General features: G+C 44.9%; 2 protein-coding genes across 2 annotated transcripts in view; one reads left to right on the plus strand and one right to left on the minus strand.

The window, feature by feature from the left end:
• PFKFB2 (6-phosphofructo-2-kinase/fructose-2,6-biphosphatase 2) overlaps positions 1-3,870 on the minus strand; it is a 44,920-nt gene extending 41,050 nt beyond the window's left edge. The window contains exons 1-2 of the mRNA XM_058430710.1: positions 3,836-3,870; positions 3,228-3,362 (exon numbers count right to left, since the gene is read on the minus strand). The gene's annotated coding sequence lies outside the window, so the exon portion shown is untranslated. The remainder of the gene's footprint in view (positions 1-3,227; positions 3,363-3,835) is intronic.
• A 1,679-nt stretch (positions 3,871-5,549) lies between these two features.
• On the plus strand, positions 5,550-19,786 carry CUNH1orf116 (chromosome unknown C1orf116 homolog). Its single transcript, XM_032136457.2, has 4 exons — positions 5,550-5,727; positions 10,616-10,801; positions 13,241-13,418; positions 14,808-19,786. Exons 2-4 carry the CDS (start codon positions 10,697-10,699, stop codon positions 16,331-16,333), a joined length of 1,809 nt encoding a protein of 602 aa, XP_031992348.1. The 5' UTR covers positions 5,550-5,727; positions 10,616-10,696; the 3' UTR covers positions 16,334-19,786.
• The last annotated feature ends 6,893 nt before the right edge of the window (positions 19,787-26,679 follow it).

Raw genomic sequence — 26,679 nt, forward strand, 5'->3', positions numbered from 1 at the left:
ACCAGTGAGGAGGAGGCTACTACAATAACTATGGAAGTGATGACGGTGAGCATTATCATAGTTAGCATTTATTGAGTGCTCACGGTATACTCAGCACTCTTCATGTATTATCTCATGTAATCTTCACAATAGCTCTGTAAGTTATGTGCTATTATTATCATCTCTATTTTATAGATATGATTACTGAGAATTATAAAGTTTAAACTGCCTCAAGGACAATCAACTAATAAATGCATGATGCCTTGGGCCAGGAAGAAGTCAAGAGAAGAGGATAGATGTAAGATATAATTTGGAGATAGAATCTCCAAGACTTGGTGATGTGGAATAATATTTACTCAATCAACTGGTAGGAAAAAGTGACATTTACTGATTCATGGAAGATGAAGGGGGGAAGTATTTGGAGAGAATAGAGAAGAAAAGAGTTAAGACATGTTAAGTTTGAGATGTTTGTGAATCATATGAAAGCAGAGATCATGTAGGCATCTACAGGTCTGAAGTTCAAAAGATATACCTAAAGACAAAGACCTAAATTTTGGACTTGTTGACCTATAGATAAAAGCTATGTGGATGGAAGAGAGAAAGTAGAGAGAGTGTATATAGGGAGGAAGACTCAGCACCAAGCTGCAAGTAACTCCCAACATTTTAGGAGTCAGGTAAGGGAAAAAGAACCAGCATTTAAAAGTTAGTTGAAGAAAGAGCCACCAAGGATAATTGAGGGTTCAGGAGAGATTAGAGAAGAAAGAGAATTTTATGTCATGGAATTCAAGAGAAAATAGTTTTTTTAAAAAACTGAAAGTGGCCAGCTGTGTTGGATGTTATAGAAAGGCAAGTTAGAGAAGAATTCAAACAGTCTATAGGATTTGGCAAACTGGAGTTCATTGATGACCTTAACATGAGCTGTTTTAGGGGAGTCATGGAGAAAGTAGCCAGATAGAAATGAGTTGAAGAGTAAATAGAGATGTCTGGTTAAAGATAACAAGTTGAACATAATCACTCACCTCCACTCTCCCAAAACTTCAGTAAAATGATAGTAATGGAATTACACTCAAGGACAAAGAGATAGTGGGGTAAATAATAGCAACAAAATTTCAAAAGTTAGTGAGCTGCTAACTTTCAAGTAATTTTTAACAAATTAGTTAACAAGCAGTTGGATGTGTGGTAACTGACAGCAGATTTTAAAAAGCTGATGGGAATTATTTTAGGAGAAAGGTCAAAATGATGATGCAGGAGAAAAGGTTATAGGGATAGAGTTGGTGAAATGAGATTCAGAGCACACATAATGAATGACAGGATTTTATAGGAAAAACATGTTTTTTGTTGTTGTTGTACCAACAGGGAAAAAGAAGAAAATGGGTGCAAAGGGAGTTAGGTTTGTAAATTTGGGGATGGGAATGTGGCATTCTTGCCTCTTGACTACTGTTGTCATACTGAAGCTTTCAAAATTGGTGACAAAGTTGTTATATGAAAATGGAGTGAAACAGAGGTAGACAGTTTATGGAGAGAGAAAAAGAGTGGTCTCAGAAAATGGGAAATCTAGCTTCCTAGAGAAAAGTAGTAATTGCCTGCAGTATAGAGTACCCATTTGAGGTTGTTACTCATGAATTTATAGTGGTACCAATCTGCCTGTTATGCGATCAACATAAAGATGTTAGTGACTCAAAGGAATCCAGTAACACCAAATCAAAAGCAAGAGCAAGAAATGCTGACATGTGGAGTCAACCATTAAAGGTGACATTTCTGGGAACCAAGACACCAGGAGGTAGGAGACAAGTGGTTACAGTCTATTCAGTCTGCCATGCTTAGAGCTGTTGCCATGTGATATAGTGTGAATGCTCTGTCCCCTACAAATCTCATGTTGAAATGTGACCTCCAAAGTTGGAGGTGGACCTAGTGGGAGGCATTTGGGTCATGGGGACAGATCCCTCATGAATGTCTTGGTGCTGTCCTTTTGTAATGAGTAAGTTCTAAGTTCTCACATGAGATCATGCCCAGCCAAACCCCTTTTCTGTATCAATTGCTAGGTCTCAGGTGTTCCTTTACAGCAATGCAAATGGACTAACACACTATGTGGTAAGTGTATGTTCCATGGCCCTGTCTATTGTTAATAATGACTCATTATAGCAAATAAAATAAATATTAATAACTGTATACTGAGTACGCATGTTAGCACCTCCTTCCTCTCTCTTGCTCCCCCTCTCACCCTGTGACACTGCCTGCTCTCCCTTTGCCTTTTGTTATGATTGTAAGCTTCCTGACACTCTTACCAGAAGCTTAGCAGATGCTGGCACCATGCCTGTACAGCCTGTAGAATCATGAGCAAAACAAATCTCTTTTCTTTTTTTTTTTTTGAGACGGAGTCTTGCTCTGTCGCCCAGGCTGGAGTGCAGTGGCGCCATCTCGGCTCACTGCAAGTTCCGCCTCCCGGGTTCACGCCATTCTCCTGCCTCAGCCTCCCGAGTAGCTGGGACTACAGGCGCCCGCCAACACGCTTGGCTAATTTTTTATATTTTTAGTAGAGACAGGGTTTCACCGTGTTAGCCAGGATGGTCTCGATCTCCTGACCTCATGATCCGCCCGCCTCGGCCTCCCAAAGTGCTGGGATTACAGGCTTGAGCCACCGCACCCGGCCTCTTTTTTTGGTTTTTTTTTAAGACAGGGTCTTGCTCTGTCACCAAGGCTGGAGTGCAGTGGCATAATCATGGCTCACTGCAGCCTTGATCTCCCGGTCTCAAGCCATCCTTTTGCCTCAGCCCCACGAGTAGCTGGGACTACAGGTGTACACTGCCATACCTGGCTGATTTTTGTACTTTTGGTAGAGACAGGGTTTTGCCATGTTGCCCAGGCTGGTCTCCAGCTCCTGAGCTCAAGCAATCCCCCTGCCTTGGCCATCCAAACTGCTGGAATTACAGGCATGAGCCACCATGCCAGCCAAACCTCTTTTCTTTATAAATCACTAGGTCTCAGGTATTCCTTTATAGCAATGCAAATGGACTAACACACCTTGCATGTGCACTTAGGGGGAAGGGAGGTGCCTAAGTGGGGAGGTTGTACTGAGAAAGGAAATCATAAACTAGGCTCTGACAGTCAAAGAGATGACTTGACCACAACAGCCTGCAAGAATGGAGAAGGAGGGAACAGATGAGTCAGGTGAGCTGGGCTGTAATTAGTTTCCACAGAGTCTGGTCATCAAACAGGCATTTACATACTAAGAGCAATGACACACATACCTCCTCAAATGATGACCTGTATCAACCAGGAAGCCTTATTCTTTCAGGATTTTGACTGACTTTGGAAATCCTCCCTTTTCTGTAGTCCAGGCCTCCTTTCCAATTCTCTTGGAATGTTAGAGACTTGATATGTTTCTAAGCAAAAATAAAACAAAGCAAAAACAATATGAATCCCGGGGAAAACATTTAAGTACATGGAGAATGGGAAACAGAAAATTTGAAATAGTGATTTATTTCAGTTAGGACATATGTGTGTTTGCGGGGAGGGGAGGCTCAAGGCTTGTAAGTAACTTCGACTGTGATGTTTATGTTTTATTTCCTGAACTGGATGTTAGGTACGGTTGCGTTTGTTATGTCAGTGTATCTGAAATATTTCATAATTTACAAAAAGAAAACATTTTTGAGAGGAAAGGGAGGAAGGGAAAGATGATTTTTGTCTATGTCCCTGCTTCTACCTGGTAAAAGATAGGGGTTCCTCCTAGTTATCCTAATTTTATTATAACTGAAAAACTGTGTCTGTTCACAAATAAGACTGTTGCCTACTATCCTCTTGGAAGTTAATTCTCATAAGTCAATTCATTTTTTTAGCAAATGTTCAAATCACACACCTATGGAGCTGGATCAACTTCATTGACTTCATACATGGGTGTGACTCTGGTTGCACCGAACTGCTGATTTGGAGATGCCCTTCCTGTTTTGTTAGTATTATGACATCATACATGTTTGAATGACACACCAGGGAGAGAAGTCATAGCCCGAAGTGCTCATTCAGCTGTGATATCCATCGGCTGCTGATAGGGTACTGGGTCATCCCAGGCTTCCTCCAACCTCCTTCCTATCCATTAGTCCTGCTCCACCTCATCTTTACCTTGGCCCCAGGATCACCGTGCTTTTTATTTCCTACCCAACCATGATCACAGAAAGAGCTAAGATGAAAGCCATGTGTCGTCTTGTTATAAAACATATTAATAGCTTTAAGTAGGAAATGAAACAGAAAAGGACGAATCTAATTGCTAGAATTACACTTGCAAATTTTCTGTGTATTTCATGATTCCCACTTGAGATTCCTTCCAAAATAGAGGCAGACTGGTATTATGCTGATTCATAGCAACCTTGATGTTATACTGCCTGGATTAAAATCCCTGCCCTGCCTCTTCCTAGCTACATGGCCTTGAAAAAGTTTTTTAACCTCCCTGTAAAATTTAGATATTAACAAATGCCTGCTTTTTTAAGTTAAAGACTAAATTAAAAGATACATGAAAATGCTCAGCGCAATACCTAGCAAATAGCAAGAGTTTAATACGTTTTGGCAATTACGTGTACATTGATTTTAAATTTTCTCCCTGACCTTTTAATGCTAGTAAGTGGAATACCTCAAATCCTGATAGGTATCAAGGATGACCTACCTCTAGGAAAAACCAGCTTCCAGGCAAAAATCATATCTGTTAAGAGAGGTCTCTGTACTTAGAGGGAAATTTCTTCCCAAAAATAGTAGATTCTTCTACCTACTCTCTTCTCCCTACAAGTGCCAAATATCAGTCTATGAAAGGAGACAAGAGTTGCTAAACTGGTTGGTAGTTTGTTTTGTTTTTATTTCATAATATGTATTGCCACCTTCCATGAACAGCTAAAAGAGAGCAGAGGACCAAATGACAGAGTGCATGCTCTCTCCTTTCAAGCTGTCCGGTCACTCTTTCATCAGGACACGGACCTCTTAGGGGATGAATGGTTTTATTTCCCCCAGAAATAAATTAGGCCAAGGAGATTGTTGGCAAGCACTGGGGCGAGACTGGCCCAACTACAGCATCCCTAGCCTGGGGACACCCTCCTCAATGGACTTGAATGGAATTGCTAGGCTTATGAGCTAGGAGTAGGCTTGGGGAAGAAAGTGACTTTCAACAGCTAGAAAAGCTAGCAGCAAAACTGACCACAAATGAGTTTAGCTTAGAGAATTCAGGGGAAAACTAAGCTCCAAGTGGCAGAAGGTAGTTCTAGATGAAAAACCTGTTTCACATAGACCTATGGAAAAGCACACTGCCCAGAGGACTGTCTGCGTTCCTTTATATCAACATTAAATATATATACTATCTCTGCCTACTCCCTCCCTGCCACCTGTCCTTCCAGTCTCAGCCCAAACCAGCTCCTCCTCCTTCCAGCCCTCCTTTTTAAAGAGCTCTTTATTAGCTCTAAACAGGGAAGGGGAGGGCAGGAGATGATTGGCTAAGAGGGAGCAGCACCACCCTGCTCATTCCCCTCCCATTCCCTCCCTGAGGAAACAGCTGGAATGACAGGTAGGGAGGGGAGGCTAGGATTGGCTGAGTCAGTGGCAGGGTGGGGGCCAGGCAGCACAGATGAAGCATTTACCTGTCTAGGTAGGTCAGGAGGAGCTCAAAAGGAGAAGAAAACAGTAGGAGGCAGGGGAAGCAGCCTCTGTCTCCGTCTCTGCCCTTTGAAATAAAAGGGTGTTTCTTTTCTCTCTTCAGCCCCCAACCCAGTGGAGGTGAGTTAATCACTAACCAACTATTGCTTATCCTGCAGCAAGAGGAAGGGGTTTCATGGGAAATCAGAGCTACAGGGGAGGAGAGGTGTCCCTCTATACCGCAGCTAGGGAGGTTTCTTCTCTGTTCCTCAATTCTCTGAGTCCATTCTGGGATCAGATCAGGTTGGTAGCGATTTGAGATTGTAGTATTTTTGTGGAGACAGGGGCTGGGAGGCACCTTCTTTTTCATTTACCTCTTTAGGTTGGATAGGCATATTGTGCAAACAACAAGAAAAGGAAAATAGATTTGTTTTGAAAATTTCCATCTCTGAAGAATTGAAATTGAGTTGTGATTTTAGAAAAGAACAGTTGAAATAGAGGGAATCAAAATGGGGGAGAGTATCTTGGTTTTCCATTGCAACTGTAACAGGAAATTCTCCCTTGGCTTTACCAACTCGGTGTCGATCTTTATTTAAATAATGGGTGCAGTGTGTGTGTGTGTTCGATCATGCTCTTGTGATAATGGAGCTCTCTGTGGACAGGTGTGTTAGGCATGAGCTGTACTAGGTTGTTTGTAAAGGGATATGAGGTTTGGGCATGTGGGGAAAACTTCAACTCCAGCTACCAGCTCATCTTTGGAAAACCCATGGATAATCTAGCTGCAAAGTCAAGTTTATTTGGGTTCTACTCAATTAACTTTCTGACTCTGCCTGTTAATAGATGCAGAGACTGGCAAACAGAAAGCTACCTGGCTGTGCCGAGCCTCACCCACATGAATATTTCGCGTCTGCATGTCAGGTCTAGTTAGAGTTCCAAGTGGGGCTCAGGCCAAGGTAGTGTGGCAGAGTCCACAGACAGAGAAGCAGACCAGGGTTGTGGCTTTGTTTTGTTTTCCTGCAGGTGGCCCAGTTGGCAGTTCGTGTGGCAGATTTACCTGCAGAAGGAAGGCAGATGTAGGAGTCGAGTCAGAGTAGCAAGTCACCTCTCCAATATCCATCTTGGGGGGTTTAACCCTTTGGTCCCTCACTTTGACTCTTTCCCTCCTGCTGCAGAGAAGAGGGAAGTGGGAAGACCTCAGTGCCAGGCTCAAGGACCTGGCACACACAGCCCTGAGTGAATATATGTGTTTTCCTGTCCTGGCAACTGGAGATTCAGGCTTGAGCTCACGTCACACCACAGAGCCAACACCCCACACTCACAGACTGAGGGCTGCCCTAGATGGTGAACTTAGGAATAAAGACCACTGGCAGTGTCTAACAAAGCTCTCCTATGCAGAGGGTATTTCTACCTGCTCCTTCCCTCAAGCCCACTGGTGAAAGGGAAGAAGACAATGTTGCCTAAACACACACAGAAACTTGCCCGTGTGCTCATGGAGACAGATATGCACATTGTGCAATTTTAGTCTTTCTGCAATTTTTCTTAAGATATTTTCCAGCCCAAGGCACATTTCTGGGTAGTCAACAAGAAGCAGAGACACCTGGATTGAAAGATAGGTAACCTCTTTGACTAGTAGGCAGAGAGGCAGAGCTCTTGGAGGACATGTGGGTGGTTCGTGGGAGCAGGATGAGAGGGACCTAGGTCTGATTAGAAGGTACAGACAAACCAACCTGGAATGGAGCTGGAGCCCTCTCCCCGCCCCACCCTCTCCAGATGCCAGAACTCCAACTGTTCTTTATTTCCTCTCCTCCAAGGCTTGGCAGTATTTAGTATTTTAGTCAGTGGAGTAGTTAATATTTAATGTGACTTTGGATGGGTGGCCCTGACTATAGGTGCTGCGTATTTCTTAACCCATTCCCTCCTCTCGTTAAGTTCCCAAAGAGGTCAAGGGTTAAAAGATACCAAACTCTCACCTTGAGTGTTTTGTTTGTTTCTTAGTCTTCTTATCAGGGTTTTGATGGCTGCCCTGAAACAGCCCCCAGGGTTCAAGGTTGTGAAGTCCGTGAAAGGAAATGCAGCTTTCACCATTCAGATTCTTTAGGTCAGAAAGCTAGGTATGGAGATGAGGTGACAGCACCTCACTCAGCTTTGGTTTCAGGTTCGGATTCCTCTCTGCAGGGATTATGTAATCCCTACAGACATGATCTTCCTTGGCAGCTGGTGTCATTTCTTTACTGTGGAAATATCTGCTGTTGGGGCAATACATAGGTCTGGAAGTATAAAGCTGGAGCAGATAATTTGCAGGGTTTAAGGTATGAAGTAGTAGGAGAAGCGGGTTTTAAGGCTTTTAGTACTTTAGTCAGGGGTGGCTAGTAACCATTCTCGGGGGCATGCCCCTCTTGCATCCAGATAGTCCCTGAAGTGCCCTCTGGAGGGCTGCCCTGTATATGCATGTATAGGTCATTCCCCGTTTCCCTTAGGAAGGGCTAGTGGTAAGAGCCATAACTTTCTCACCTGTAAAATGAAGAAAACGTCACATCCTGCCTATGTTTCCAGTTTATGCTGAAGATCCAATTAGCATATCTGAGAGCACTTTGCAAGCTGTGGCATGCTGTGTTCTTGCGAAGCAGTGCTTTTCCTACCACTTTTATCTCTTCCAGCTACTTGAAGATACCCTAGGTTCTGAAACAAAAGTGTGATAAGCTTCCCTGGTAGGAAAGAGAGACTAGAAAACCTCTGTAAAGTCTAAAGCATACTAAGAAGCACAAGGGTAGTAATTTCCTCTGAAAGTAAGAGGCAGCATCTGCTCACCCATTCATAGAGAATATGATGTTAATTACAGTGAGTCACTTTAAATATTTACTGCCCTGATTTTACAGAGAAGAAAATTGGAGCCCGAAACTAGACCCTTAGATCTACACTGACTTTTTGACAACAATGCCTTTGTCTTATACAGTTTTGTACCACCAGCACCTATTATTAGGTGCTCATAAATGTTAGTTTAACTGAAAACATTGCCCAAATTTCACTGAGCCATATATTATCCAGGAAATTAAATATGTAAGAAAAAGCTCACAGTAATAGGTTAGAAACCAAGAAGAAGCCTTCCAAAAGCTCAACCCAATAGACCCTAGAACAGATGGCAAGTTCATTCATTCGGCATTTTTTGAGTGTTTTCTGTTTGTCTAGACTTAACAGAGATGGATCTCCTTTGCTATAGTGGCCTCAACCCTACACGATGTTAGGAATGGGTTAGTCCTCCCTGAACTTGGGCATTGTTCATGGAGTCAGTAGCTGAGATGACTGAACTTCATCCACATAATTTCTCACGTTCCTGTTTCTTTGAGCTTCTGGGTATCGGGGAGCTAACCTCATGAAGAAACCCTAAGAGCTTCGTCACCCCACGTTTATTTATCATTGGGCTTCTTCAGTGTCTCTGCCCCTCCAGTCCCCTCCTTATCTCCTAGGAGGATCTGGACCCCTAGGAACCAGATGTCTGGCTCGCTAGGGATCTCTCCTGTTTTCCCCCCAGTGTTCTGCCCCTCCCTACCTGCCCCTTTTAAGAGATTCCTCCCAAGTAGAAGAGGAGCTCCTTGGGGCTCCATACTTGCCAGCTCTATAGGGGTGGAAGGCTGACTCACCCAATCCAGCCCAAACTTGACTTTGGCACTGGAAGCAATTATTACCAGAGACCAAGAGGACATCTGCCCTGGCATCCAAAGCCCAAGCCTTCAGATCTCAAATAGATCACATTTTCTTCTAGGACATTTTACCTAGTGTTGGGAGGGTTGGAAAGATGAAAGAAAATATAGGATGGCATTATAGGGAAAATACGGATTTAGAATCAGACAAACTTTATTCTAATTCTGGCTCTCCTCCAACTCTCTGTTTTATCTTGGAACTGTCTTTTCATCTTAATTCTTTTAGAATTTCATTTTAACATAGCAGACTCACTTCTGGCCTGCCGTCTCCAGTGGATTATTTCCCACAAACAGCTACATCAAAATCTTTGGGACTTTCAGAGAGAAGATGGCACTGCCTTCCTTTGCTACTACTATTGTTACAATGACATTGAAACTTTTTTTCCCTAAGGAATTGGAGTTGGGAGGAAGCTACATGGGACATTTCTCTTGTTCATTTGACATAGGCTAGGGAATCTCATTGGGAATATGTGCAAAACCAGAGGCACTAGAAAGAAATTCACTAGAAAGAAAATAGGTTTGTGTCAACCACTGCAGGTACCCTGTTTATGCCTCCAGGCTAGGGAGTTAAAGATGGATATCGTAGTGGTGGTTGTGATGATGTTGATGATATTGACTATGATAGCAGGTGACAATTTGCGCTGTGCAAAGTGTTTTACATGTTCTCACAATAACCCCATGAGGTAGGTATTATTAAGGGACCTGTTTCTTCTCTCAAGTCTACAGTCTCCCATTAAACCAGAACCCTTCTTTTCTGAGCTCCTGTTTCTCTTGTTTCAATTTAGTTCGATCCTAGATAGATCTTGTCTTTTTCTTGTTACAAGAACAATAATAGTTAATTATTGACTCATGAGATCTTAGGGTATTTACTACCAACTGAACTGTGCTAACTGTTCTCTCATTTAATCCTTATACTAACATTATTTAATGAGGAATAACAGAGTAATTTGCCCCAAGTCACATAACTGTAAATGGCTAAACTGGGATTTGAGCCCAGACCCAACTAACTCCAGAATCCAAGCTATTGGTAACATTTATTGCTTAATGAAAATGTAGGTTAAGCTCCTTGGTTCAGAGAAAAATGTAAGAGAAGTAGTAGAAGCTTCTTTCTGACTAGACTGCCTCTCCACCACCTAAGTCTGTCCTTCTGCATGTATTTGAGCCAGCTCCAGGGTCTTTCCATACAGGCCGGGGGTTTCGGGCAGTGGCTGTTCACACCCCCCTTCCAGCTCTCTGCTTGCTTGGTGTCCTTCCCGCCATGCCGCCCAGGGCCTGGGCAGAGCCTTGCCGAAGCCTCGGCTCACGTATGGCTTTGATTCTTCTCTTTTCAGGCCCAGCTTGGGACATTGTTCACTTCCCCTCGCTTCCCCTCTGGAAGCCCCCTTTGCCATCCCTGCACCTTGTTTCGGGCGATGCCCGAGAGGGAGCTGTGGTCAGCGGGGCCTGGCTCAGAACCCGTGACCCGTGTCGGCAGCTGTGACAGCATGATGAGCAGCACCTCCACCCGCTCTGGATCTGTACGTAATACTCTCCCTCTCGCAACCTGGTCGGCTCTCTGCACACCTGCCCTGCCCTGCCCTGCCCTGTCCTTTCCTGCCACCCATCCTGGCTCACTGCTCCTTCTCTTTCATTGCTGGGGAGTGAATCACAACACCAGTGGGTGCTTTCTGCCTGAGTCAGCCCTGGCTCTATAGAGAATAGGATGGGACGACCTTAGAGAGCAATTGGGCAAATGAGACTTTTTCCACCGATTTTCATTAGGTTGGGGGTTGGGTTGAGCAGAGAGAGTAGGCCTGTAATCTGAGGTCATGGTGGAAACCAGAACATAGATTCTTGTAGCATGTGGATTATTGAAGTTCTCTGCAATGAGCAGCATTACTTTAGTCTCTTACAAAGATCAAAGAAAATAGGTAATTAGGAGCCTAGGTTCTGGAACCAAACAGATCTGAGTTCTCTACTTATAAGCTGTATGACCTTGGGCAAATTACTTATATTTCTCTAAGCTTTAGCCTCCTCAGTTTTCAAATGGGATAGTTAGTGTTCATACCCAATTCAATTTGTGGGGAGTAAATGAGATACAGGTAAAGCACCTAGCATATGCCTCTATATAGAAAAGAATCAGCCTTTCTAGGAGCAGAGACTGAGAGTCTTCCAAAGTCACTGTGTTTAGCTACTTGTGAGTGGCATTTAATAAACTGTAATTTTTCTGGGCATCAATTTAAATCTCAGTTGTTGTAAGGCTGGTGTGAAAGAGTAAATCTGTGCTGCATCCAGACGCAAACAAACATTTGTTGTTCATGCTTGTCACATACGTAAGAATCCTGGAGAATTTATGCTTTTTTGCATTGTATCCTATAGAGGTATTTGAAAATTTAAGGATTTTAAGGGTGTCTAGTGAATGTCAAGATGTTTAAGACAACCAATGGATTTTGATATGTAAAAATGGAGTAGAGAAAGAAACACACACACACACACAAATCCAAAGTGCAGACAATCATACAAATTTTATTTTGACCCTAGATAATGGGGCTGTGGAGATGTCTTTCTATGTCTTTTAGGCTGAGGCCAATGTGAATAGTCACATACCATTGGACACAGAATGTGACAGGGATTAAAGGTTTTCAAAGTGAATCATTCATGAAGGAGAAACTCAGAGTCAGCTTATCCTTGGCAAGGCTATTTTAGAAGGAAGAGGACAATAAAGATATTTTTCTTCAAGAAACTCTTGGAGTCAGCTTCAGAGCTTCCAGGGGCTATATTTGGGGCTTCCTTTCACATGTAGGCCCGCATGCCAAAGGAAGTTCCAGAGGCAACTGGAAGGGTTATTCTGCAACCCTCTCCCCTCCCTCCAGGATATTTTTAGAGCTGTCTCAAAATCTTTCCTGGCCATCTGAGTGGGCCTGAAGAATATACAACTCTGAAGTGTCCCAAATATTAGGAAAAGGGGTGGAGATGCCAAGAAGAGACTCGGCCCAAATTTCTCATATTCCAATTTGCCTTTTGTTTTCCCTTCAACCTCCTCTGTGGAAGAGCAACTATTCCAGCAAACTTCTAGCCCCATACAACATAGTAACTGTCTGAGATGACCATCATCATTTTCTTCCAAAAACCTCTATGTACTCTCTCATAATGAATATGATCTACTTTAAGATCTACTTAATATTTAATACTAAGCTGCTTTTCTCTCCTCCCATACCATCCAGTTTCTCCACCAACCTCCCCCTTTAAGTTAATATTTGCTTTAGAAATGCACACTTACTTGAAGATTAGCCAGAGCCAAATGTCATCAAGAAAGTAAATGTACAAGGGGAAAAAATCCCGTATGGAATGCATTTCAAAGTCAAGTACAAATCGTTTAGTACATTTATCTGTGGCCAGTCATGCCACAGTTCCTACTGGCCTGGCAGCTCATAGCTGGCTGCATTTTCTGCTTTTCCTCATACTGTCCTTGACATACTCAATCAAGTATGCAGAAGTACTTTTAAAAGTTAAAAGGAATACCACTGAAGTTTCAGGTCAAATTGTTATGTTGCCCTTCTTATTTGGAGCTAAATCAGAGGTGCCCAAAGTGAGATGTTTGACAAAGGCTGTCAAACATTGGAACTTGGGACTGCTTCTAATCTGTGCCCCTAAGCATTCCAGCCAGGACTGAGCAAAAGAAAGGCCCCTGCCATGTGCCTGCCCAGCTCCAGAGCTGGGCGCTGGTGGGCCAGCCTCCTGACAGACTCTGCACTCCCTGGTGCCTACAGTTTCGGGAGGCAACTCCATCAGCTTTGCAGAGTAGCAGGAGGGGAAGGTTTCCAGCTCTTCAGCATTCCTTCCCCTCCGCAGGGTGGTTCTCAGGCCCCGCCAGTTTCTGCGGAGGGAGCGCTTTCTCACAGCTCTGTCTCCCTCTCCTGTTCTTCTTCTCGCCCTCCCCCCGCCCCCGCCCCCAACCCCAACCCCAACCCCAACAGAGTGATAGCAGCTACGACTTCCTGTCCGCTGAAGAGAAGGAGTGTCTGCTCTTCCTGGAGGAGACCATTGGCTCACTGGACACGGAGGCTGACAGTGGACTGTCCACTGACGAGTCTGAGCCAGCCACAACTCCCAGAGGTTTCCGAGCACTGCCCATAACCCAGCCCACTTCCCGGGGTAAGGCAGACCCTCTGGGGTAGAACCCCAGCAAAACCCAGAAAATCAATATGCCCCTCTGGCCACTTCCTACCTCGCCTGCCCTCTGCCCCAAGGGTCACAGACAGAAGAAGGGGTAGCCACACTCCTCACCACTCTCCTGGCTAGAACAGAGCCTTGTCCCTGGAGGGAAGGAGGGACCGCTGGCAAGCCAGCTTCCTATGTCTGTCTATGAAGTATCAGAGCCCTGGAAGGGAAAGGGGTTTGACCAGCTCCCATTCTCCTATGGAAAAATTCTAAAGAGACATGACCGCAGAGGCGGGGGAGGGAGTCAGGGAGGGCTGGGTGGTTGGCTCTGGAGAGACCGAGTCAGTCTAGGGAGCTAATCTGGGTGACACAGAGGACAAGGGTAGAAGAGATAAGGAGAGGGAAGGGTTCCCCAGCTGCAGTGGGAAGCACCTCGAGGCCCTCGTTAGAGAGCGTGGAGAGCCAGTGGTGTTCAAGCTCAGCAGAAGGGGAACAAAACAACACACAAGTGTGGCCATGAGTGTGGGGCCACATGTCCCAGGGTGTGAGGAGCCTTTTACTCCTGAGGACAGTCCCGCTGGTATTGGGGCTGCAGTTTTGTGTTGTTTCATTTAGTAAATATTTATTAACGATTAGTTAGACCTTCCCTGGAGCTAGAGCTATAAATGGGGACATAGGGCTTTCCTGCTCCATGAGGCTGATTCACTGGCCCAGGGGGCCTGATGCACCTGCCTAGCTCACTGGAAGGAAAGAAGTCACTTTCTGTTGTGGGGACACTATGGCTATTACAGAATCATCCACACACTCATAGAAAGTGCAAGTAGAAGGCAGAAGCCTGGTTGAATCAAGAGCAAATCACTTATTCATAGGCTTGCATTGGGCTCAGTTGTCTGGGAGGCCCAAGATAGCTAGAAGGAACTGTCCCAAATTTATCCCCAACACTGGTGCCTCTGTAGAAAACTGGGGAGAGGTCGAGTCAACAACTTAGAGCAATCAGGGGTCACTCTCTTGCCACCCATCATGAAAAATTAATTCTCAGTCAAAAAAAGATCTGCTATTATTATTTGTAGAAAGGGGGTCTCTTATGTTGCCCTGGTTGGTCTCGAACTCTTGGGCTCAAATGATCCACTTGCTTTGGCCTCCCAAAGTGCTGGGATTACAGGCATGAGACACTGCGCCTGGCCCTGGATCTGCTATTACTGATCTATTAGTCTAAATGATATCCAGACAAAAGTGCTGCTCTTGTAAAAGCAAAGAAAACAAGACAAAATAAAACCCATTCATTGCTAGTTTGGGATCAGAGTTCAGGAAGTCATTGCTTTCCCCTCTGCAGCAGGGCCCTCACCTCTGTCCACTCTCTTATGTTCTTTCTGACCCTCACAGGAGGTCCAGAGGAGACCATCACTCAGCAAGGACGAGCGCCAAGGACAGTAACTGAGTCCAGCTCATCCCATCCTCCTGAGCCCCAGGGCCTAGGCCTCAGGTCTGGCTCCTACAGCCTCCCTAGGAATATCCACATTGCCAGAAGCCAGAACTTCAGGAGAAGCACCACCCAGGCTAACAGTCACACCCCTGGAGAACCGGGGACGCTTGCGCCAGAGCCTGAGAAAGAACAGGTCAGCCAGAGCAGCCAACCCAGGCAGGCACCTGCCAGCCCCCAGGAGGCTGCCCTTGACTTGGACGTGGTGCTCATCCCTCCGCCAGAAGCTTTCCGGGACACCCAGCCAGAGAAGTGTAGGGAAGCCAGCCTGCCCAAGGGGCCAGGACAGCAGGGCCACACACTCCAACTCCACACACCATCCAGCTCCCAGGAAAGAGAGCAGACTGCTTCAGAAGCCATGTCCCAAAAAGCCAAGGAAACAGGCTCAACCGGGTACACACAACAACCCCAGCCTCCTCCTGCAGGGTTGCCTCAGAATGCAAGAGCTGAAGATGCTCCCCTCCCATCAGGGGAGGACCCAAACAGCCGACTAGCTCCCCTCACAACCCCTAAGCCCCGGAAGCTGCCACCTAATATTGTTCTGAAGAGCAGCCGAAGCAGTTTCCACGGTGATCCCCAGCACTGGCTGTCCCGCCACACTGAGGCTGCCCCTGGAGATTCTGGCCTGATCTCCTGTTCACTGCAAGAGCAGAGAAAAGCACGTAAAGAAGCTCTAGAGAAGCTGGGGCTGCCCCAGGATCAAGATGAGCCTGGACTCCACTTAAGTAAGCCCACCAGCTCCATCAGACCCAAGGAGACACGTGCCCAGCGTCCGTCCCCAGCTCCAGGTCTGGCTCAGCCTGCAGCTCCAGCCCAGGCCTCAACAGCCATTCCTGCTGCTGGGAAGGCTCTGGCTCAAGCTCCGGCTCCAGCTCCAGGTCCAGCTCAGGGACCTTTGCCAATGAAGTCTCCAGCTCCAGGCAGTGTTGCAGCTAGCAAATCTATGCCAATTCCTATCCCTAAGGCCCCGAGGGCAAACAGTCCCCGGACTCCGCCAAAGCCAGAGTCAGGGCTGACTCTCCAGGAGAGCAACACCCCTGGCCTGAGACAGATGAACTTCAAGTCCAACACTCTGGAGCGCTCAGGCGTGGGACTGAGCAGCTACCTTTCAACTGAGAAAGACGCCGGCCCCAAAACCAGCACTTCTCTGGGAAAGGGCTCCTTCTTGGACAAGATCTCGCCCAGCGTCTTGCGTAATTCTCGGCCCCGCCCTGCCTCCTTGGGCACGGGGAAAGATTTTGCAGGTATCCAGGTAGGCAAGCTGGCTGACCTGGAGCAGGAGCAGAGCTCCAAGCGCCTGTCCTACCACGGACAGAGCCGTGACATGCTTCCTCGGCCCCCCTGTGTCAGTGTCAAGATCTCCCCAAAGGGTGTCCCCAATGAACACAGAAGGGAGGCCCTGAAGAAGCTGGGACTGTTGAAGGAGTAGACTCTGCCACCAGTATGGACCCTGTCCTGGCTGAACAAGAAGAGACATGTGCTCCACTTGGGAGCCTTTGCCACCACGCAACTCAGGGCTCAAGATGAATGGGAGGGAGAGATTTGAGTCCAAGTATACATTTATATTCACAGTGTTGTGCCATTGAGTGCCCACATGGATCATTCCGAAGGTGATCTCCACAAGAGGGGGTGTGTGTGTGTGTGTTTGGTGTGTGTGTGTGGGGGGGGGGCTGGATACATCACTGAAGCTATTTATATAACACAATGAGTCACTGTTCAGAATTTTGCTCTTGTTATAGGTTTTCTTACATTGGGTAGAGTCCAACCTAGCCAGAGCTGAGTGAAGGGGCTGGCCATGCCTGAGAAGAAAAGTCAAATGAGACAATGGACTTGTCAATGACTTGAAAAAAAGTTACAACCAGCAAGTGCAGGGTCACATGAAATATGGGCCTCCTGGAATCCCTACAGTGGATAGAGACTGGCTCATACCTTGCCAGATCCCTCTCTCAGTTCCAGCCTTCTGGACAAGGCCTGGGCTAAGAGGAGCTGATTTCGTTATCTCTTCACCCACTGCCCTCTCAGTATCACCAGTCCCAAAGACAGGATACATCCCTGTAACCCAACCTCTCGGTTGATTGATAGCAGAACAGCTCTTGTTGGTCTGAGAAGGCAGGATAAGTGACCACATATTTATGCCACTACCTCCACCAGGGAGAGTCCTTCTCCACAGGCTTGATAAATTCAATCACCAACTGTGCTGTGGTCCCTGACTCTGCTACTCCCGTTCTTCCTGCTTTCTTGCTCCCTATCTCAGTCTGCACTGACCCCAGGGCTGGGCTGACATCAAGATGGGAGCCCAGCCCACAGGCTTTATAAACACCCAAGAACCATTTCAGATCTTCTCTGTGCTGATGCAGGTAGTTTTAAATTTTTCTCAGTTCCAGCGACAGAAAACCCACACAATACATCCTCTGCCAGTCTTAATAGAATATCAGAGGTAAGAGGGGCCTCAGAGAAGCTCTGACCCAGTGCTGCTGGGGAAGGGAAGTGACTAACCCCGGGTCAGCCTGCCATTTAGGGAAAGAGCTGAGGTTCTTACCCTCGTTGCATGCTGCCACCTCTTCTTAGCCAGTGCTCTTGCACATCCACACAGCACCCTAAGGAGCCATAGTCACCATCAAAGACTCAACCCTAAGGCCCTTCAAGATCTCAAAGTGTCTTCTGAAGCATCAGAGATTAAATATTGTTCAAACTAATAGTTATTGCTGTGGCTTTTAATTTTGTCTTTGGAAGATAGCTATATGGTAACTCATCATTAACCAGAACACCTCTCTCCTCAAATTCCCTGACCAAGTTGTGCAGCTTGAGCAAATGCCGAAAGAGGGTATTATGGGTGGGTGGTGTGGGCTTGCAAATACAAGCTTGGAGGTGAGACATGGCCAGACATGACTCCTGCTTCCCCTTAGGAAGTAAATCTTACTTATGGCTGTGAACTGCTTGGAGTCCAGGATGCCCAGATGTGAGGGGCAGACAAAGGGAATGCTGTTGGAAAGGTGACTTTTAAGGCTGCTGAGAATTTCTGGGCTGTGTCCTGATGGACACAGCACCATCAAAGCCCAGAATTTCTGAAAATGGTGGCAAGGTTAAGGTAAGGACAACAAATACTCCACCCTGTCATGGTATGTGAGGTGTGGGTGTGGCGGTTTCTATGTACATCTGCTCATACACCCACATCCAAAGTCTGTGCCTCATTCCTGGCCACGGGTGAGGACTTGGTCTGTCATGGCTGATGAGGACTCCCACAACTGGCCAAGTTATGTCTTATTATACAGCCCCAGACAGAGAGAACGCTGCCTTCTGGAGGACTGATTCCGCATGCTGTATTCAGCTGAGTTGATTTCTGTGTCTATTTCAACCCATAACCTGAAGAATGATCACCTTATTCCTTATTCATTAATTTCCTTGATTAATAGGGAAACTTGAGAATAGCTATAAAGTAAAACTTGGGTGGAACCTGGGGCCCCGGCATCACACAAGGGTGATTAGGATGGTCAAGGTCATCAGGAGTACGGCCTATTACATTCCCACGCCCTGAGAAAGGTCATTTCTCTCCCACACACGTCAAAGTCAAAGACAGCCTGCGCCTGCCACTCGGCATCCTCGTTCTACTGACACGCCCATTTCTCCAGTTTGCTTAATCCGAGACTCCCTTCCCTTGTTATTTAAAGATACCATGCTTCTCCACATCCTCATCCTTCAAAGAGCATATTTTGCTCTAAGGATGGTCTTTGGGATTTAAGAATAGAATAATAAATCCAAACTTGGTCATTCCCATTTTGAAGAAATGCAAGAGGGCCCAGTGGATTCTGCATCAGTGAGGACATCCGCCTCCCTGAAAGTGGTGCTAGACCGAGGCGAGGTGATTTTATCTATGTATCCACATAGGATTGCTCTTCATTCAGCTTGAATTGATGGGGAGGGAGGTAAGAGTAGGGTCAGAGTTACTCTTATCCCTTTTCAAAGAATTGTGGGTGGAGGTTTGTAAAGGCCATTCATTTGATTTTCAAAATCAAAGCAACAGCTCTACTTCCCCTTGGCCTTAGATCTCTGCTATACCCTGCCATAGCCTTGATGCCACTGGGCACAAGCCACCTGCCAAATACAGGAGTGGCCTCTCCCAGCCTGGCATGGTAGGGGGGTCTGTGCCCTCAGATGTGTTGACAGCTGCTCTTCTGAATTGCCACACCTGTGCTACCCTTGGAATTCTGCACTCTGACTCTGTGGGGTAGGACCACGTGCCATCTCACACAGAGGTCAACAGATGAGCCCACTCACTTGTACGTGCCTTCCTCCACAGTGGGAAGCGTGATCTGGCAGGGGCCACCCTGTAAGCTGGGGATGGGCTGGTGTGTGAATGTTGACATTTGTTTCATGGAGAACGGGGAGGTGAAAGATTGAAGAGCAGGTCCCTGTCAATGTTCTGAGTTCGAGCTGGAGGTGTAGATTGAAGAGTCTACATGGTCTGTGAGTGTGTGAGATGAACCCTTCCATCCTTTGATGCCTGGTTGTATGTGTAGGCTAAGAAGGACCCTCCTGTCAGTGTGCAAAGCTGTAATCTCATGGACTAGAGGAGAGGGGCCAAGGGGATGGACAGGAGAAGTCGTGCAGAATCTAAGCAGGAGTGCAGATAGAACACATCTAGGCTCTTTTCCCCAGGAGAGTGATGATGGAGCATATAGATCTGGCTCAAATTCAGCCTCCATCACTTACCAGTCAGGAACCCTGGCGATATCACTTTAACTTCCTGAACCTCAGAGTCTTCACCTATAAGTTGGGGAAAATAATACCATCCTTTCAAGATTGTTGAGATAAATAAGTGATATAAAACATGTAAAGCTCAGTTCTGGACACAGTGTAGCTACTCAATAAATGATACTACTACCTTCTGGGTCTTATTTTTTTCCTCTCAAAGGAGGTGAATGTAGGGAGGGTTGGATACCAACGGCTCACCCAACTCACTTCTGAGAGAAGGATAGAGCCTGCTGCACACAAAACTTACAGCACAACCGGGCTTTGGCACAGCCTCCAGGTGACTCAGCTTCACCCACGCCAGGCTTCCTGGAGTTTGAAAAGACAGCAATTGCCATGGGTGTAATGTGTGTGTTCTGATGCAGCCTGAACCAGCTGTTTCCAGCTTTTATATCTTCAAATCCAACTTCTCCTTTATCATCAGTCTCTTACTGCCCATGACCATAGAGCAAGCTTCTTTTTGCTGCCTCTTACTTTCTTTTGTTGTGTGGTTCAGAGAACTATATGCTGTTCTACAGTTATTTATTTTTAAAATGAAGGTAAAAAAATAAGCATATAACAGGAGGGAACTCCTCAGAAAGAAGTAAAAGCTAGAAAAGGTTTTTAAAATTCATTTTTTTTCTTTTAAATAGCACGTTCCTTTAAATTTGTTCATCTCTGGAATGAATCGGGCATTAGTTATCAGTAGGCAAGAAGTGCATTGGATGAGGTTTCTAAATCTCTTCAGGTATAGGGACCTGTGAATTGCTGGAGTCATGACCACTGTCATAATCATCACTGACTGTTAGCATAAGCATGTGGTAAAAACAGATTACACTCTAATTCCAGGCTGTCATTCTCTCTTACTCATTACCTAGTTGGATTGTTGTCCTTATCACCACTTGCCACATATCCAGAGTTCAAAATAATGTGAAACAAGCAGAGGCCTGGACCAGGTGAGCTTTAGTGGGTCACTTCATCTCATTCTCAACGTGAGGGACTTGGTCTTTCTCCTAGGTCCATGCTAGCCCTGAAATGTATGTTTCGGTAAATCCAAACAAGTTAGGAAGATCAACACCTGCCAAAAATAATCAAAATGTAGTTTAAAATAAACTAAACCTCAGAGAACTTGAGAATGGGAAGGAAACTTTTAGGTTCTGTAATTCAACCTCCCACCTAAAAAGGAATTATCTCTATAGTTGGAGATACATATGTTTCTTTCTTTCTTTCTTTCTTTCTTTCTTTCTTTCTTTCTTTCTTTCTTTCTTTCTTTCTTTATCTACCTATCTATATCTATGGTCTGAAATAAACACACACACACATATATATATACATATATATACACATATATACACATATATATACATATATACACATATATACATATATACACATATATACATATATACACACATATATACATATATACACATATATATACATATATATACACATATATACATATATATATATATATATATATATACACACATATGGCCCCTGGCATGTCAACTTAGATATCTGTATCTATATCTATATCTATCTTCTACTATCTATATATAGAGAGAGATATAGTCAGAAATATGGATGGATAGATGGATGGAGGCTTAATGGATGAATGGATGGGTGGATGGATGGCTGAGTGGATAGATGGAAGAAGATAAGAAAGGAGGGAAGAGGAGGGGAGGGAAGAGAGATTGAGAACATACAGTGGCCAAGAGCATAGGCTCAGGAGCCAGGCTGCCAGGGTCTCTGCACTTCAGTTTCCTTTTCAGTGATTACCTTTTTCATCGTTTAACTGTCTTTGTTGTGTGGTTCAGGAAACTTTATGCTGCCCTACAGTTATTGTTTATCTTAAAAATGGAGGAAAAACGAACTTAGATTATAACAGGATGGAACCTCGTAAAGTAAGGCAATAATAATACTTACCCATTGCAGTTGTTATGAAAATAGAATCAAATGAGATACTACATATAACAAAAAACCACAGCACACTGCTGAATAAATGGTGTCTATTCATATTATTATCATGTAGACATGTAATTCAGATGCCAACTGGGACCCCCATCAGGACTGGTTAATCTTAGCCTGCACCTAGGTTCCTCAGAACTGAAACAGTCAAAGCCCTCCTCCAGCTTTAAGAGCCTCCTACAGTTCTGTCCTATCTGCATCTGTGTGTGCTGCTTCAGAGCCTCCCCACACCTGCCTCCTTCCCAATCCACACTCTGCCCTCCCCAAGCCACCCTCTCTCTCTCCACTCACTATTGGTCTAGACCCAAAGCCTAGGCCTTACACTGATTCCCATGGGAAATCAGGTTATGTTAAGCATTTTGTTGCTTTCTGAGTTTTTTACTGAAGGTCAGTGTGGGGGATGCCAAGGGACCTATCACAACCACATGGCCTCACATCCCCTCCCCTTCCACCCTTTCTTTTTCTTTTCCAACTTATAGCACAACCAGCAAATCCTTCTTACCTCCACCTGACACTTGAGGGCTCTTAGGATCTGAGCATCAACCCCCAGAGACTTTTCAAAAAATTCCTCTTACATGAAAAGAGTTGCTGCACCACACTCTGTACATCTCTATAGATGGAAAGATCATTCTGGTGGCTGGGTTGGGAGGGGACCGAGACAGGCTGGGATGGGTGTGAAGGGAACAGTTAGAAAGCTACTGCTGTAGTCTGGGAGGGAGGCAGTGGGGCACTGTGCAGCTGTGGTGGTGGCAGAAAGAAGAAAAGAAAGAAGGTTTGAAGATGTTCATCACTGACATGATTTGGTGGGTGTATTACTGAGGGTGAGGAAGAGTATGAGGTCATGAGTCATGTTTTGGTTTCATTCCTTAGTGATTGAATGGATACTAATACCACTCACTGAGACATAGACCACAGCGAGAGGCTCAGATCTGGGGGTCCCCTGCATGGGTCTGTGTTTGGACATGTTGAGAGTACAGCGCTGTCTACCTCCTGGGCCTTCATGCCTGAAAGTGGGACTGAGGCTACAGCACAAGTTGACTTGCAACATCAACACCTCCTCCAACTCACACCAACCCTGCCACACTCTGCTTCAGTGGGTAGGCAGGACTCTGTGAAGGCCTCCTTTGGATTAATTCCCGGCTCTGTTCAGTTGCTTGGATCTGGGGAAATGTTTGTCATCTCCTCTTTGAGTGACTCTCCTGACCCCATCCTTTAGGCAGGGGCTCCTGAAGGATCTGTCTTCGTGTTCTCCATTAAAAGCATCAAGCTTGTCCCAGCTCTGAGACTCTACCTTGGCTGTTCCTTCTGCTGGAGTTCTCTTCTCATCTTTACATAGCTAGTTCCTTCTCATCCTTTAAGTCTCAGACTAAATTTCAGATTTTCTAAGAAGCCTTTGCTGAATGCTCAAGACGTACTTGAGATATATATTTATGGACACATTGGGAAATCTTTTCAGTGCTGTGCAGATGGTCGTAACTCTTCTTATTCCTCCAACCTAGGGACAGAGACCCAGAGCAGCTCTGCATGGAGCTGATGGCATGGTGCCTACTGTCTGCACAGTGAAAGGAGGCAGGCACAGGTTTGGGCTTTGGCTGCCCAGCAGCATGGGGACCATACCTCTTGTCCAGGAACTGGGCATCCCAAGTGGGATCCTATCAAGACTGAAGACCCCCTCTTCTCATGTCCACTTCAACTAAACATTTATTGAATCCCTCTTATGAACCAAGAATTCTCATATTCAGTATCTCAAGTAAGCTTCATAACAGCCCCACACATTTCTATCTAACTTCCTGTCAATTAGGGAACTAAGGCTCAGATAGTTTACTCAACTTGCCCAAGTTCATAAGTTAGTAATTATTGGAGTCATGGATTTGAACTTGGGTTGACCTCTCACCAAAGCCAGTGCTGTTTTGCTATTACAAATCTGCCATATAAAAATAATTTCGTTGACACTTCAAACAACAAAGATAGAATTACCTGTGTTTTACATATGAGGAACATGAGTTTCAGAGAGCTCATGGGGTTATAAGAAGTAAAACTAGAGACAGAATCAAGGCCCCTGGTTCAGCACACTCATTCATTTCTCAGTTTCCTGAGTTCAAACCCTCTATCCAATACTAGGAAAACAAAGATATTTATCTGGATATTTATGTCTTATTTAAGACATATGTCTTGAAGACATATTTAAATATGTCTTATTTAAGACATATCCAAAAAATGAAGGAGCTCATAGTCTAGCAAGAGGAAGAGACAATAAGGTATGATTATATTCAAGATAAAAAGATATAGAACCATAGAGGGTAGAGCTCTAAGAGAGGACAGGAAAGACCTGGAAAGAAGAAGGTGTTCCAGAGAGAGGAAACAGCATGTGCCAAGAAAGCACAAAGAAGTGTGGTATATCTGGAGAACTGTCTGTGATGTACAGTGCCCAGGGATGAGACCAGAGGAGCAGGCAGCAGGAGACAGTGGAGGGCTTATGTGCCATGCAAAACAGTCTGATCTCTATCCTGTGAGCAGTGGAGAGTCAATGGAAGATTTAAAGCAGGGAAGTAGCAAGGTCAAAATTGCATTTTGTAAAGGCTCTGGCCAAGGCTGTGGAGAATGGAACATACTGCAATGATACTACAACAAAGAAACCAGCTAGAAGACTTTATCAGTCAAAGATGCTTTTGGCTACAAGTAAGAGAACCCTCTGTGGCTTAAATAAAAGGGGGTTTATCTTTTTCTCCCATAGTGGGAAATATGAGGGTAGGTGGCTATGGGCATTGTTCAGGGCAGAGGCACAGGAATTATCTTTGCCTTCCTTCCACAATTGCAAGATGGTGGCTCCAGTCATATTGCTGGTGTTCAAAGAATGAAGAAGGGAAAAAAAACTGGGAGCATCTGTGTCTGTCTTTTTAAATAAGACAGCAAAGTCTTTCCCAGAAACTTCTGAACAGACTTTCTTTTCTGTCGCATTGACCAGAATTACGTCACAAGCCATCTCTAGCTGTAAGAAAGCCTGTCTTATCTTCTCTAATAGAGGCCAGCCTGGAAGAAGTGGGTGGATGTAAGTCTTCTGCTAGCTAATCCACAATGCTCCCAACAGTCCAAGTGAGAATTTAAATAAATCAGTGAAGACGGAGGTAGTGCATAATTCTAAATGTGCCCACAAACCAGCAGCTTAGTGACTGACTGGATATAAAGACTAAAGGAGCTCAAAATGATGCCCACATTGCTGGTCTGAACAAGTAGACAGAATTCATGAATGTGCTATAGGGGTAGGACCAGGAAGAAGGGAGGTTTGGTTTGGGACATACTGAGTTTGAGGTTGCTGTAGGACTTCTAAGTTGACATGGCCCCTGGCAGGTAGACTGTGGGTCTGCAGTTCATGGGTGAGAAGCGATAACAGAGCCACTAAATGTAGGTGACAGCTGATCATGAGCATGGATAAGGCTGTCCAGGGAGGATGGGTAGAATAAGAAGAACAGAAACCTGCACATTGTGCACATGTACCCTAAAACCTAAAGTATAATTTAAAAATGTAATCTTCAGCATATCATCGTAAGATTGACTCTCTCTGTCTGCTTAGGCCTTAAAATGGTGATGCATATTGAACAGTTAAAAAAAAAAGAAGAACAGAGCTCATGGATGGATCTCTGGGGCACACTGACATCTAAAGGGAGGTAAAGAAAGAGAAATCCAATGAGAAAACTTCACCTCCAATTTCTACTTGATCACTGTTCTGTCTAGTATCTCTCAATTAAAAAATTAACAACAACAACAACAAAATCAAAACCTTCCTTAACCCCGCATCTTCTACAGCAGAGTTGTCCATCAGAAATTTCGACAATGATAAAACTATGCTCTATCTGCTCTGCCCAACTGAGTAGCTGCTCCTCACATGTGGCCCTCAAGCACTTGATATTTGGCTAGTGTGACAAAGAACTAAATTTTTAATTTTATTTCATTTTAATTAACACAAACTTACATTTTTAAATTAGACAAGTGGCTATGGTGTTGGACAGCCCTGCTCTAGCACCCTGGCCATCTCTCTGCTCCCCTCTGGAAATGTTCCTTGAAATAATCACAACCTCTCCTTTCTCACCTGAACCTCACTCCTCCTCCCACTTCAAACAAGCATCTTTCCCCTCCACGCCCCCAAGACCATGTTGTCAGAGTTACCAATGACATCCATGTTGGCAGATCCAGTAGTCTGCTTTGCTCGCATTTACTTTATTTCTCTGCACATTTGACACAATTGACGACTCCCTTCATTTTGAAACACTGACTCCTGGGTACTGTGTGCTCCTCCTCGGGATCTTTTGCCTTCTCATCCTCTTGGGCCTCAGGGTTCTCTCCTGTGCCCCCTTCTCAGATCTGTCTTCATGTTCTCCTTTAAATGCATCAAGCTTGTCCCAGCTCTGGGACTCTACCTTGGCTGTTCCTTCTCCTGGCGTTCTTTTCTCCTTGTCTCTACATAGCTAGTTCCTTCTCATCCTTTACATTTTAGATTAAATTTCAGATTTTCTGAGAGGTCTTTGCTGAGTGCTCAAGCTAAAGATGACACTTGATCTTTCCTATGGGGTACTATGAAGTACCACTCTTGAATTCTCTGCATAGTACCCACCACTATTCAGAGAGAGATTTTGAAAGCGAAGGGGAAAAAAGAGTTTCTAGAAAAGAACATGGTCAATAATACCAAGTACCCCAGACACATCAAATATGTGGAACTAAAACATTTCTACTGGATTTTGAAATTAAGAGATCACTAATAATTTCAGCAAAAACAATTTCAGAGAAGAACTGAGTGTGAAAACCAACTTTAGCCAGTTGTAGGGAAGGGAAGACAGTGAGTATAGTTAAATCTACTTCCCTCCCTTTATAGCTTAGCTAGGGAAGAAAGCTGGGGAAATTGAAAAAAAAATGTGATCAAGAGTACAGAAGGGTTTTTTTTTATAGTTTGCTTTAAGATGGAATAGATTCGAGCATGACTATATGTTAGAAGGAAAGCGTCCATAGAGAAAAAATTAAATATATAGGAAAAGTGATCATACAGAGGAAGGCTCTAGAGGAAAAGTAGAGGAGACAAGATCT

Source organism: Hylobates moloch, unplaced genomic scaffold (assembly GCF_009828535.3).
Source record: "Hylobates moloch isolate HMO894 unplaced genomic scaffold, HMol_V3 SCAFFOLD_18, whole genome shotgun sequence".
Taxonomy (NCBI): domain Eukaryota; kingdom Metazoa; phylum Chordata; class Mammalia; order Primates; family Hylobatidae; genus Hylobates; species Hylobates moloch.